The 15444-nt window shown below is 42.0% G+C and overlaps 1 protein-coding gene across 1 annotated transcript in view; it reads left to right on the top strand.

Annotated features, from left to right (window-relative positions):
- Positions 1-15444, top strand: part of puf60a (poly-U binding splicing factor a) — a 63896-nt gene that overhangs the window by 46928 nt on the left and 1524 nt on the right. The window contains exons 8-10 of the mRNA XM_023977844.1: positions 1984-2174; positions 3454-3568; positions 11994-12241. Of these exons, the coding sequence (XP_023833612.1) occupies positions 1984-2174; positions 3454-3568; positions 11994-12241 (554 nt within the window). The remainder of the gene's footprint in view (positions 1-1983; positions 2175-3453; positions 3569-11993; positions 12242-15444) is intronic.

Consider the following 15444-nt stretch of genomic DNA (forward strand, 5'->3'; position numbering starts at 1 on the left):
TGTGAAATGGTAAAATGTGGGGTTTGGAAGTATTTTAACTTTTAACAGGTGCAAGACTTACAATAGTGGATTAATTGACAAACTCAGCAAAAAAATAAATGTCCCTTTTTCAAGACCCTGTTTTTCAAAGATAAAAATCCAAATAACTTCACAGATCTTCATTGTAAAGGGTTTAAACACTGTTTCCCATGCTTGTTCAATGAACCATAAACAATTAATGAACATGCACCTGTGGAACGGTCGTTAAGACGTAAAACAGCTTACAAACGGTAGGCAATTAAGGTCACAGTTATGAAAACTTAGGACACAAAAGAGGCCTTTCTACTGACTGAAAAACACCAAAAGAAAGATGCCCAGGGTCCCTGCTCATCTGTGTGAATGTGCCTTAGGCATGCTGCAAGGAGGCATGAAGACTGCAGATGTGGCCAGGGCAATAAGTTGCAATGTCCTTGCAGTGACAGACCACGTGTAACATCACCTGCACAGGATCGGTACATCCGAACATCACACCTGCGGGACAGGTACAGGATGGCAACAACAACTGCCCGAGTTACACCAGGAACGCACAATCCCTCCGTCGGTGCTCAGACTGTCCGCAATAGGCTGGGAGAGGCTGGACTGAGGGCTTGTAGGCCTGTTGTAAGGCAGGTCCTCACCAGACATCACCGGCAACAAAGTCGCCTATGGGCACAAACCCGCCTTCGCTGGACCAGACAGGACTGGCAAAAAGTGCTCTTCACTGACGAGTCAGGGTTTTGTCTCACCAGGGGTGATGGTCGGATTCGCGTTTATCGTCAAAGGAATGAGCGTTACACCGAGGCCTGTACTCTCCCTCATGTGGTACCCTTCCTGCAGGCTCATCCTGACATGACCCTCCAGCATGACAATGCCACCAGCCTCAATGCTCGTTCTGTGCATGATTTCCTGCAAGACAGGAATGTCAGTGTTCTACCATGGCCATTGAGCACGCCTGGGACCTGTTGGATCGGAGGGTGAGGGCTAGGGCCCCCCAGAAAATGTCTGGGAACTTGCAGGTGCCTTAGTGGAAGAGTTGGGTAACATCTCACAGCAGGAACTTGCAAATCTGGTGCAGTCCATGAGGAGGAGATGCACTGCAGTCCTTAATGCAGCTGGTGGCCACACCAGATACTGACTGTTACTTTTGATTTTGATCCCCCCTTTGTTCAGGGACACATTATTCCATTTCTGTTAGTCACATGTTGGTGGAACTTGTTCAGCTTATGTCAGTTGTTGAATCTTATGTTCATACAAATATTTACACGTGTTAAGTTTCCTGAAAATAAACGCAGTTGACAGTAAGAGGACGTGTCTTTTTTTGCTGAGTTTAGTTAATGTTCTGTCCGGGTTGGGATGGCTATGGTGTGACCGACAGTAATACAATGTGTTGTGCATTTTGCAGAGTAGGCTACGGCACTCGTATGCATTACCACATTGGGGTTTGTTCTTTAACGAACCCCTTAATTGTGCAGGTATCATGACTGTGGGTGATAATCAGGTAATAGCAATTATGTTACAATAACGTTCATGCCAGTACTATGTTATGCATCTGTTAAACCCGCTTCCCAAATAAGACAATCAGGTATTGAATCTAGGGCTGTGATAGTCATGGAATTCGCCACACATTTTCCTCCTCTTTTCCACTCCTGACTGCATGTGCCGCTGCTGCAGTAAGGGGCGTTGCCTAGGCAACCAAAGACTTGTTTGCTACAACACCTTCCTTGTTTTAGCAAGGAGCAACAAAGTTTCATCACCGTGTAGAGTCCACGTTACAGCAGAAACGGACTCAAACGCACAAATTCCCAACCGTCCCGTCAGCCATTTTTTTAAATATTTTTTTTTACAGTTATGATGGTTATTTTATTTTCATGACGGTATTCATCCATAACTGTCGGTTACACAGTTATACGGTAATTGTGCCAGCCCTAATTTAATCTATTTTGTTTCCCATCTGCCACCCGTTAGAATACGACAAGGCTCAGTCCTCCCAGGATGCAGTTTCCTCCATGAATCTCTTTGACCTAGGGGGTCAATACCTGCGTGTGGGCAAAGCGGTCACCCCCCCCATGCCCCTGCTCACTCCGACCACACCTGGCGGACTCCCCGCTGCAGCAGCTGTGGCGGCTGCAGCTGCCACAGCCAAAATCACTGCCCAGGTTAGTACTGTCTGCGCCCTCATTTTAGAAGACACTATTTTCCACTGTTGGGGTCAGTTGCAAATTGAATTTACGTTGGCGCAAGAGATTCAATTTCAATTCAAGCTCTGTGATATATTCTTTGAATGATGTATTGTTTCATAAAGCCAGACTCAGTAAGTCCCAATTAATATTAGCTATGTCATTTGTGTATATGAAATATTAAACTGACAGGGTGACAGTTTTACCTTTTTGGAAACAAACACAGGCAAAACATAACTAGGGCCATGCATTTTAGGTACTTTTTGAGGCACTTTGGTTTTACTGGTATATCCAGCATTATCAACTTGTGTTGCTGCAGGTAGAAAATCTGAGGAAATTGTCTTTAATTGACACAAGCAGTCTCCAATCAATCAATGTCTGGTTGTGCATGTGTGTGTTCAGTGGGGGAATTGCCTAAATCAGGGGAGGCGTAGCTCTATGAATTGCACAAAACCTATTATTTGGCAGGGAATACTGTTCGTAGATCAGTGACTGCACCTCAATTAGCTCAAGCTGATCATCTCTAACGGAATAGTGACAAAGCAATGGACAGAAATGACAGTCTGTATTTATTGCTGTTGTAGTAAAGTGCCCTAGTAATTCCATCAAAATTTTCCAAATACTGAATCGATCCACAATATTTCACTTGGTTTGCAGCAGCATGAGCAAATGGCATGCCTGCCGGGGTAGTTCGGCAGTGACTCTGACCCCACGTAGCTCATTTGAATATCCAAGTGTATGTTCATCTTATTGGCTGAGCAGGCAAATCAGCAGTTTTTTTCCCCCCATTTTTTTCCTGTTATGCACCCAAACCAGGGCACAGAGAAAAACAGCTTTTTAACATCCTTATTTTTAAAAAAATTGGGAAGGACATCTATTTATTATATATTGTAATACATTTTAGGTCATATTTCTTTGAAATCTGGAACACTGGACAGATACTTTAAGGGCGCTGCATTGCCCCCTTCCTTTGGGAGCCCCAGATCCCGACACCTCACTTTTTTACGTGTGTCACTCTCATCCACTTCAATACATTATATTTCAAATGCAAGTATGCACGTGAATGTGCGCATGACTGACGTGATCCATATAAAATGCACTAATATGCTGGAGGAGAAAACAAAACACAATGCACACCTCGGTCTTCCAGGACAGACTATCCCGACTTTTTTGGTTTGTTGCCTTTCTCATTTTCTGTCCTTGTAGTCACTGGCACAGTCCAGGTGGTGTACCCTCATGTCTGGCTTTGTTCTTCCAGGAGACGGTTGGGTCATCGGTGCTGGGAGCGCTGGCTGGGCCCGCCCTCCTCTCGCAACAGTTGGGTGGCCTGCCCCAAGCCGTCATGGCAGCCCAGGCCCCGGGGATCATCACAGGTAAGCCAAGCACCTCAACCCCCCCGCCCCACACGCACACACACACACACACGTTTGTTTAAAGAAAAGTGTATGCACATCCAACAAGTCTCCATGGTTGCAGGCTACCAACAATTCCAATTGGGAAAAAAGTATACTGTTTAAAAGCTCCTAAAAGTTTAATGGCAATGTTTCTACTACTAAGGACCTCGGCCATGCCTGCGCAGTTGGGAGGGGTTTGGAGTAGAGTCGTTAGTAAAGTATATACAGTCAACGCCATGTATTTGGACAGTAAAGCGGAGAAAAAAAATATTTGTCTCTAAACTCCAGCATTTTGGATTTGAGATCAAATGTTTGAGGCAACAGTACAGAATGTATTATTTATTTGAGGGTATTTCCATACTGTATCTGTTTAACCATTTAGAAATGAAAGCACTTTATGTATCTACTCGTGCTGAATGATTAGCCCGAAATTTTGGTTAGTTACGATTTTTTTAACTTAACTTATTTGAATTCCATTTAATTCGTTTTTTTTCTTCTGTGAGCTCAACACACCGTTTCTCCAGAGAGAAATCTAATCACAGAGTTTCTAAACCCAGAGACCCAATATCACAATACTTCTGGGAATGCTTCGCGAAGCAGACTCGACAGACCAGACAGGGGTTTGGGGTTTGGGAATTCAATGGGACAAAAGAAAAACTCTTTGTTGTTAATTTTCGCGAAATTTTAACGCACAACCTTGATTTGAGCCAATGTCTTAAGTAACTGAGCATGTTATTACGCCAACCTCGTGAAAGTGACACACTGACACGTTTTAGTTTTCGTCAAGAACAAGTTTATATCGAAGGAGTGCCTTTGATTTGACGGCCTGCACATGCGCAGTTCGGCGGGAGATGACCATTAAACCCGATGACTGCACATGAGCTTGTGTTTCTGCGCATGAGCTTAGCTAGCCAACGCTGCCATGACATCCCCTACAAGCATGATCGGGGATTTCTATTGGAGAAGCAGTTTCTAGGCATCTTCGATTTAATCAAGCATGAACTGTGGTAGGTTGTAGAAAGATGTGGTTTTCAACAGGCTAATCAATATTCATCATAGTTAAGTGCGGAAAACGGGGTAATTGACTACAATGACCAGAATCCATTGCACCTACAGCTGCCTGTTCTCATTGGTTTTTGCCCAGGCTTGCTTGAGGGGCCAGCAGACAGACATGGAAAGGAAGAGTGACAGAGAGCAGTTGCTTAGGTATCTCTAACCGAAATACATCTAATTGATTGATAGTTGTCTGTTTTGCCATGTACAAATGTGTTATTCAATGCGTTTCTATGGGCTACAGTGGTAAAGGCCAAATTCAATGTTTGCTCACATTTTTTATTTTATTTTGATATACACTACCGGTCAAAGGTTTTAGAACATCCTACTCATTCAAGGGTTTTTCTTTATTTTTAACCATTTTCTACATTGTAGAACAATAGTGAAGACATCAAAACTAAGAAATAGCACATATGGAATCATGTAGTGTTAAACAAATCAAAATATATTTTATAGTCTTCAAATAGCCACCCTTTGGCTTGATGACAGCTTTGCACACTCTTGGTATTCTCTCAACCAGCTTCACCTGAAACGCTTTTCCAACAGTCTTGAAGGAGTTCCCACATATGCTGAACACTTGTTGGCTGCTTTTCGTTCACTCTGCGGTCCGACTCATCCCAAACCATCTCAATTTGGTTGAGGTCGGGGGATTGTGGAGGCCAGGTCATCTGATGCAGCACTCCTTCACTCTCCTTCTTGGTCAAATAGCCCTTACACAGTCTGGAGGTGTGTTGGGTCATTGGCCTGTTGAAAAACAAATGATAGTCCCACTAAGCACAAACCAGATGGGATGGCGTGTCGCTGCAGAATGCTGTGGTATCCATGCTGGTTAAGTGTGCCTTGAATTCTAAATAAATCATCAGCAAAGTACCCCCACACCATAACACCTCCTCCTCCATGCTTTATGGTGGGAAACACACATGCGGAGATCATCCAGTCACACACACCACGTCTCACAATGCCACGGCGGTTGGAACCAAAAATCTCAAATTTGGACTCATCAGACCAAAGGACAGATTTCCACCGGTCTAATGTCCATTGCTCGTGTTTCTTGGCCCAAGAAAGTCTCTTCTTGTTATTGGTGTCCTTTATTAGTGCTTTCTTTGCAGCAATTCAACAATGAAGGCCTGATTCACACAGTCTCCTCTGAACAGTTGATGTTGAGATGTGTCTGTTACTTGAACTCATTTATTTGGGCTGCAATTTCTAAGGCTGGTGACTCTAATGAACTTATCCTCTGCAGCAGAGGTAACTCTGGGTCTTCCATTCCTGTGGCTGTCCTCATGAGAGCCAGTTTTATCATAGCGCTTGACGGTTTTTGCGACTGCACTTGAAGAAACTTTCAAAGTTCTTGAAATTTTCCATATAGACTGACCTTCATGTAAGTAATGATGGTCTGTCGTTTCTCTTTGCTTATTTGAGCTGTTCTTGCCATAATTTGGACTTGGTCTTTTACCAAATAAGGCTATCTTCTGTATACCCCCCCTACCTTGTCACAACACAACTGATTGTCTCAAACGCATTATGAAGGAAAGAAATTCCACAAATTAACTTTTAAGAAGGCACACCTGTTAACTGAAATGCGTTCCAAGTGACTACCTCATGAAGCTGGTTGAGAGAATGCCAAGAGTGTGCAAAGCTGTCTACAAGCCAAAGGGTGGCTATTTGAAGAATTTCACATATAAAATATATTTAGATGTTTTTAATACTTTTTTGGTTTCTACATGATTCCATATGTTTTATTTCATAGTTTTGATGTCTTCACTATTATTCTACAATGTAGAAAATAGTCAAAATTAAAGAAAAACCCTTGAATGAGTAGGTGTTCTAAAACTTTTGACCAGTAGTGTATGCCTCATTTAAAATCAAGTGGGTAAATGATCCATTTTATGACCATCTTAAAACAATTCCATATGTTAGCTTAGTAGATATTGAGCTATAAGGGCTTAGACCTACAGGGGTTAAAGTAAAGTTATGTGACTAAAGGATAGTTTATTAATAAGTGATACGCAGTAATAGGCCGTCTCTACCATCATAAGGGTTTTATTAATTAAATAATAGTCATCATCATACCAAAAACAAATATACAACACTAAAATATGTTATTTAAGTAATGTGAATACTTGTCTCATCGCTACAACTCGGGCTCGGAAGAGACGAAGGTCGAAAGCCATGCGTCCTCCGAAACACAACCCAACCAAGCCGCACTGCTTCTTAACACAGCGCGCATCCAACCCGGAAGCCAGCCGCACCAATGTGTCGGAGGAAACACCGTGCACCTGGCGACCTTGGTTAGCGTGCACTGCGCCCGGCCCGCCACAGGAGTCGCAGGTGCGCGATGAGACAAGGATATCCCTACCGGCCAAACCCTCCCTAACCCGGACGACGCTAGGCCAATTGTGCGTCGCCCCACGGACCTCCCAGTCGCGGCAGGCTGCGACAGAGCCTGGGCGCGAACCCAGAGTCTCTGGTGGCGCAGCTAGCGCTGCGATGCAGTGCCTTAGACCACTGCGCCACCCGGGAGGCCCATAAATACAATTTTAATAATGATGAGTGAGAAAGTTTGACGTCCCTCTTATTGGTATTGGTGATTAATAAGGATTTATTCATGATTTTTCTTAATCTTGGCATCAGGATTAATTTCGAAGTGTTCAGAAACATATCACTTAGAAAGAAAATTGCTCCATTCACCATTCAGTTCCTAATGGACAAAGAATTTCCCAAAACACAACCAAAACTAACTGCAAATGCATCCAACAAGTTTGTGGAGTCACGTGCTATGAATATGAGACCAACTTTTAAACTTTTGACTACTTTAATACACAAATGAAAATTACAGATAAATTAAGTGCATTAATTTCTAAATGGTAATGTATGTCTGAAAATACCCTCAAATKAAAGTTGACAGTCTGTACTGTCGTCTCATATGATACATTTGGTCTCAAATCCAAAATGCTGGAGTATAGAGCCAAATGAAAGGTGCAATATGCAGAAATAGCTCCGCCTTTTCCTGTTTGCAAAATTCAAATAGTTTTCCTAATTTCAGTTTATGTGGCAAAACAAGCAGTCATTGTGTAGAGAATCATTCTACTGGCCATGAAGAAGTTCTGTGGGGGTTCATTTGGGATTTAGCAAAAGATTAAGGGGATGTGGAAAGAGGAACTCTGACTTCCTGGTAACCTCGCCGATTTGAAAGGACATCATGGGGGGTGGTATAGGAATCTGATCGCTGCTCTAAACAGCCTGATTCTGTTTTACTGCTGTTATCACTCTGGCCTTTGTTCAACGGATGTGTGTTTGGAATATGCCAGAAAATGGCTGCTCCAAATAGAAACAGTGGCTGGGTTTAGGTCAAAAACCCTGTGGCCAAATATAGTGCTTTGAATATGCCGGGTATGCCTTCTGATTGGTGAAAGGTGATTCAATCACTGCCAATTTAGTTATGTATAATTCCCTCATAACAGACATAGGCTCAAACAGTTTCAATGAGGACGAATGCCAGGCTGATATGTGAAGTGAAATGGAATGATGAACGCCGCAATCGGGCTTGTTCCACCAGGCTAGCTTGTGTGGACTGAGTTGAAATGGGAAGATGGAAGATTGGACTGTAAGAAATTGAGTTGAGGAGCAGGTGCTGGTAATGGCAGCTTTCACACTCAGCCTTTTGTTTGGCCTTGAATCAGAAAGAAAATAAGTTACTTTTAAACACCCTCTTTGCACCACCATTGAACAATGTGCCTCTCATTGGCTGGCGAGGGAACTGTGTGCATTTTATTAGCATGCCTTTCACTGCATGGGCTATCCAGAGTGAGACAGTGAGTTGGTGTGTATGAAAAGAGGCCAGATGCCCAGGTAAGTGCAGAATTGGACAGTTGTAGGGTCATTGGGAATGAATTGGATAAATACAAGTACTGGCAACAGACAAGCTGATGCAACATATATTATAAGATGTATGTTAGCTGTGTTATGTGGTCATTTAGAGGCCATTTCCCAAAACAGCGCTGTAAACGCGCAATTTTGTAGCAGTCTTTTTAAGTCAAATAGAGGGGCTGTTCAGTTGACATATTTGGGACCAAATTACAATGAGAAGTAACGTGCAGTAATGTGTTTTGCCTATATTAACAACTACAGGTTGTTGACAAACTCCTATTAAAGATTGTATTTATTAGGGTTTTAACCATTCTCCCAAAATGACTATCAATTGTCATCTCAATGCCTTTCACTTTGTTTTGAGTTCAGTAAGAAGAGAGAGACAGTTCTGTATAGAGCAGGGGTGTCAAACATATGGCCCTCACGCCAGATGTGGCCAGCGAGAGTTCCAATCCAGCCCYCGGGTTGGTTTGAGTAAAGAATTATAGAAAAAAAATATTTTAAGCGGGGGGAAACGAACTCAATATACTTTAAAATGACTAAAACCAAATCAAAACTGTGTATAAATAATGGACCCATATTCGTACAGTTTCTTGACTGTCCAGCTCGCTAGAAGTGTCAGGGAGCATAGAAATGTAAAAAAATGATGGATAGAGGACACTTTTTTGTTCACTTTGTTGGCAAGGAAGTATAACCAATTTTCAGTGCAGCCCTCCGGACCTCGTTGAAGAACGAATGCGGCCCCCGGGGCAAAATGAGTTTGACACCGCTGGTGTAGCGTTACAGGGAGTCCTGAAAATAACTTAGTGACACCCTATAATGTTATATGGTGGAACCAAAACGAGATGAGGAATTAAACCGGTGCATTTGTCTGAAGTGGAATTGCCTCTGTACTTTTTTCAGGCTGCTGTTGTCTCCTACAGTGTGTTAGTTGTACATAGCCTGTCGGAGGACCACTCCACTAATAGATTCTCTTTTATTGTCTCTTCTCTCCTTGTCTCTCTCTTTTTTCTCTCTCCTTTCTTCCCCTCCCTCTCTTGACTCCACAATCGCACCGACAGTGGCCACTTAATCCCTCCCCTTTGCTGCACACTGACCAACCAAGTGTGAAGAGGACTGTTTCTAGCCCCTCCCCTCATAAACATAGCCCCTCATTCCTATTGGCCAGTGAGTCTCAGATCCTGTGTGTTTTGTGGAGTTTACTTTTGGTATGCATCAACATGACCATTAAGAAGCTACAACCAGGGTGGTTAGAGGGTGGGGGGGATTCATTTGAATACATTCATTTTTCTATTGTAAGGAGTGTTTAGTTTGCATCCCATGCCCCTCCTCCCTTTCCCCTTAAAGGGGCAGTCTGCAGTTGCTACATCCATTTTTGGATTGTGAATTAATGATGTACCCATTTGATTCTTGAAGAATATACATTGCATCAAGAAAGCATTCACACCCCTTYACTTTTGCCAGATTTTACTGTGTTACAGCCTGAATTTAAAATGGATTAAATATAGTTTTTTTTGCCACTGCCCTACACACAATATCCCATAATGTCAAAATGGAATTATGTTATACATTTTTTATTTTATTATTATTATTTTTTATTTTTTACAAATGATTAAAAAGGAAAAGTTAAATGTCAAGAGTCGAAAAGTATTCAACCCTTTTGTTATGGCAAGCCTAAATAAGTTCAGGAGCACAAACATTTGCTTAAGTTGCATGGACTAATAATGTTTCACATGATTTTTGAATGACTACATCATGTCTGTACCCCACACACAGTGTATCAATACAACCAGTCTCTACAAAAATACAGGTGTCCTTTCTAACTCAGTTGCCGGAATGGAAGGAAATCACTCAGGGATTTCACCATGTGGCCAATTGACTTTTAAACAGAGTTTAATGGCTGTGATAGGATGGATCAACATTGTAGTTACTCCATAATACAAACCTAAATGACAGAGGGAAAGGTAAGAAGCCTTTACAGAATATAAAAATATATTTTTTTAAATGCATTCTGTTTGCAAGGCACTAAAATAATACTGCAAAGAAATGTGGTAAAGCAATTCACATTTTTTCCTGGATACAAAGTGGTATGTTTGGGGCAAATCTGAATCAACACATTGCTGAGTACCACTATCCATATTCTCAAGCATAGTGGTGGCTGCATCATGTTATGGGTATGCTTGTAATCGTTAAGAACTGGGGAGTCTTTCAGAATAAAAAAGATACGGAATGGAGCTTAGCACAGGCAAAATCCTAGAGGAAAACCTGGTTCAGTCAGCTTTCCACCAGACACCGAGATATGAATTCACCTTTCAGCATGAAAATAACCTAACCAAGAAGACAGTGAATGTTCCTTATTGGCCGAGTTACAGTTTTGACTTCAATCTATATGAAAAAATCTATGGCAAGACKTGAAAATGGTTGTCTAGCAATGATCAACAACCAATTTGATTGAWGGTTTTGAAAAGAATAATGGGCAAATGCTACACAATCTAGGTGTGCAAAGCTCTMAGAAACTTACCCAGAAAGACTCGCAGCTGTAATCACTGCCAAAGGTGCTTCRACAAACTATTGAKTCAGGGCTGTGAATACTTATGGKAATMAGAAATGTATGTATTTCATTTTCAATAAATTCTTAAAAACATTTGAACTTTGTCATTATGGGGTGTTGTTTGTAGATGGGGTGAGACACAAAAATCTATTTTAATCCATTTTGAATTCAMGCTGTAACACGACAAAATGTGGAATAAGTCAAGGGGTATGAATACTTTCTGAGGGCAATGTAACTTCAAGTTCAACTGATGTACTCCATCAGAACCCAAAATATACAAGCTTGTTTTACTCCAATGTTTGTAATCAAAGTCAATGTAAACAAACACTGTGGTTAAAACGATACATTTGATATCCTGGATGGTCAGTCTTTGCATCTATAGCTCTGCCTATCCATCTGAGAGTGGTTATATTTCTCCAGCCCCCTCCCTCAMCATTTTAKCGAATCAGGGAGAGGAGGACGCTTGTTTATTGATTCAACTGCMGATTGCCGCTTTAACACTTACTTGACCAAGAATAATGGACTAGGAAATCCATATTTACCTGGAATAGATGGTAGAGCTTTAGAAGGGGGTTGGAAGGCTTTGCTATAGAGATTCTTTGCCATCTAACTTTTGCCAACCCCAAAACATCACGTGGAAATGTTCCTTATGCAACAGAACACACGTTGTCAGTCCAGTCACAGCCTGCTAGTGGACACAACATTCCAATACCATGATTGCTAGCTCCAGTTCGATAGCACCCTTTTACTTGACAGTGAGCTGTCGTGTCACAATTAAACATTGCTAGACAGGAGCCAACCCAGCCAGTTATCTTGGGAGAAGCCCKTGAGGGGCCACTGGCTTAGGGCTTGGGGAGGCTCCTCTGTTGGCTGTCCAACCTTGGGGGGGTTTGACCTTTTTGTGCTGCCTCCTTCCGTTCTCTTTTACAGGGGTAACCCCAGTGCGGCCCGCTTTGCCTGTGCTACCTCAGGTGGGCCTGGTCAACCCAGTGCTGGCCTTACCACCGGTGCTGGTCACCTCTCTGGTGGCGGCCCAGGAGGCCAAGAAGAAGGAAGTGGAGGAGGAGGCCTTGCAGGATGGGACGGGCCAGGAGCCGCTGAGTGAGCAGGAGCACATGAGCATCTCCGGGAGCAGCGCCAGACACATGGTCATGCAGAAGTTGCTCCGCAAACAAGAGGTGGGTTGAAATGTTCCTGTTTTTTTTTCTTCTTCTTGAACACAGTGGATGAGTTAGCAGTGCTCCAGTCTAACCTTTTCCCCTTGTGGCACTAGCCCATATTTGTGACCGACTGGCTCAATTCGCTCTTATGTAGCAAAATTTGAAATTGTTTTATTTATTTTGGATAAAAGTAGAGACTCAGAGCTACAAAATGGTACATCGTAGTTGAGGAACAATGGGAAAGTAATTCTGCTTTGAAAGTTGATTAATTTGTAACCTCACTTTAGTGAAAATGGCCCTTGAGTGTTTTGGTACCAACTGGAGAGCTAATCTTTGTCTACACCCAATAAAGCCCTTGAGTTGAATTGAATTGAGAGGGAAAGGGGGATACCTAGTCAGTTGTACAACTGAAATGTCTCTTCCGCATTTAACCCAACCCCCCTGAATCAGAGAGGTGCCTTAATCGACATACACATCTTTGGCCATGCCGATTAATCGGTCGACCTCTAGTATTCAGTAAATAAGTTGGTTCATCTTACATGTCCAAGCAGGAATGCATGATTCAATATATTTTAATGTGCAACCTAATCCAGTGATTGTCATGAATTTTGGGTATTGTTATATTTTACTGTCAAAATAGGGCTCCTGAATGTTATGGTATTTCTTTTTTCAATAGAGATGGAATTGCTTATATCTTTATGTGCGCTAACATCACATAGGCTAATTATACTGACCAAAAATATAAACACAACATGCAACAATGTCATTGATTTTACTAAGCTACAGTGCATATGAGGAAATCAGTTAATTGAAATAAAATGGCAGCCAAGCAGGAGTGGCTTCGGGACAAGTCTCTGAATGTCCTTGAGTGGCCCAGCCAGAGCCCGCACTTTAACCCGATCGAAAATCTCTGTCATTATGGGGTATTGTGTGTAGATTGATGAGGAAAAATATATATTTAATCAATTTTAGAATAAGGCTGTAACGTAACAAAATGTGGAAAAAGTAAATGTCTGAATACTTTCCGAATGTAAAATATAAACATAACCTACATAAAGCCAATATATCTGTGAAGTTTCACTACTACATTAACCTACATAAAGCCAATAAATAAAAACATTGCAGCCTGCAGGTAGAAAATATAATAATTAATTATAACCTATAATTTACATTGGCTACGCATGGCCTGTCTGCAAGGAACATGAAACATTATATCAACTGTTAACTTGGGTCCGGCCTGAAGCTAGCATTATCAAACTTGCAACATTTTCAAAAATATTCTGGGCCCTCAGTTTCCTACGCCAGTGAGCTCCGGACAGACAGACACAGCTGTAGGCTATTTGCACAAGGGATAAGAAGTAGTCCTATTTTATGACGTTTCCACCGGATCAGAGCATTAKATTTTTTCTCCTTTCACGCCGAGTAATTATCGAAAGAGAGCTGGAAATATTTTTGAAATAGGCTACGTTAAGGAACTATTGTCATTCTCATTTTACTTGCTGTTTACTTGCTGTTTGAGGTGAAGAAAGAATTACTTTGAGAAGCTCCACAGTGGTGGTGAGCTAAGACAGAAGACTCCACAGTGGTGGTGAGTTCAGAAATAATATCAGATCTCCAAATTGGCACATTTATAGGCCTACATTTGCACGCAGGCCAGGTAGCCTAGGCCTACTTCTGTGCATAGTCAGATGCGCATCCTAACTCAACATTGACAGGAGAGCTACAAACTAAAGACAATGAATAAATTGACAAAACTTGTTCCTCACAAGTATAGCCTAGGTTGTGCGGTCCGCAAACAACTTGTCCACTCCGACAATGAGAACGGTAAAAGACTAATAGTAATATATTGAATGCATTAACAGAAATTACCGTAACAAAAACAAACATTGTAGATTAGACATTATCGGAATTAAAGGCAAATGTACTACTGGTGATGCTGGTGTGCCATCCCGGCGGCCTGCACAATGGATTAGTCCACTGAGACAGACATGATTTAGACAGGTGTCTTGTGTGCCATGAAAAATATACAGTACCAGTCAAAAGTTTGGACACACTTACTCATTCAAGGGTTTTTCTTTATTTTTACTATTTTCTACATTGTCGAATAATAGTGAAGACATCAACACTATGAAATAACAAATATGTTACCCAAGAAGTGTAAAACATAAAAATATATTTTAGGTTCTTCAGAGTAGCCACCCTTTGCCTTGATGACAGCTTTGCACACTCTTGGCATTCTCTCAACCAGCATCATCTGGAATGCTTTTCCAACGGTCTTGGGAGTTCCCACATTTGCTGAGCACTTGTTGGCTGCTTTTCCTTCACTCTGTGGTCCAAATCATCCCAAACCATTTCAATTGGGTTGAGGTCGGGTGATTGTGGAGGCCAGGTCATCTGATGCAGCACTCCATCACTCTCCTTCTTGGCCAAATAGCCCTTACACAGCCTGGAGGTGTGTTGGTTCATTGTCCTGTTGAAAAATAAATGATAGTCCCACTAAGTGAAAACCAGATGGGATGGCGTATCGCTGCAGAATGCTGTGGTAGCCATGCTGGTTAAGTGTGCCTTGAATTCTAAATAAATCACAGACAATGTCACCAACAAAGCACCATCACACCTCCTCCTCCATGCTTCACAGTGGGAACCACACATGCGGAGATCATCCGTTCACCTACTCTGCGTCTCACAAAGACAAGGAGGTTGGAACCAAAAATCTCAAATTTGGACTCCAGACCAAAGGACAGATTTCCACCGGTCTAATGTCCATTGCTTGTGTTTCTTGGCCCAAGCAAGTCTCTTCTTTTTATTGGTGTCCTTTAGTAGTGGTTTCTTTGCAGCAATCAACCATGAAGGCCTGATTCACGCAGTCTCCTCTGAACTGTTGATGTTGAGATGTGTCTGTTACTTTAACTCTGAAGCATTTATTTGGGCTGCAATCTGAGGTGCAGTTAACTGTAATGTACTTATCCTCTGCAGCAAAGGTAACTCTGGGTCTTCGTTTCCTGTGGCGGTTCTCGTGAGAGCCAGTTTCATCATAGCGCTTGATGGTTTTTGCGACTGCACTTGAAGAAACTTTCAAAGTTCTTGAAATTTTCCACATTGACTGACCTTCATGTCTTAAAATAATGATGGACTGTCATATCTCTTTGCTGATTTGAGCTGTTCTTGCCATAATTTGGACTTGGTCTTTTARTAAGTAGGGCTATCTTCTGTATACCACC

This window comes from Salvelinus sp. IW2-2015, linkage group LG32, assembly GCF_002910315.2.
Source record: "Salvelinus sp. IW2-2015 linkage group LG32, ASM291031v2, whole genome shotgun sequence".
Classification (NCBI taxonomy): Eukaryota; Metazoa; Chordata; class Actinopteri; order Salmoniformes; family Salmonidae; genus Salvelinus; species Salvelinus sp. IW2-2015.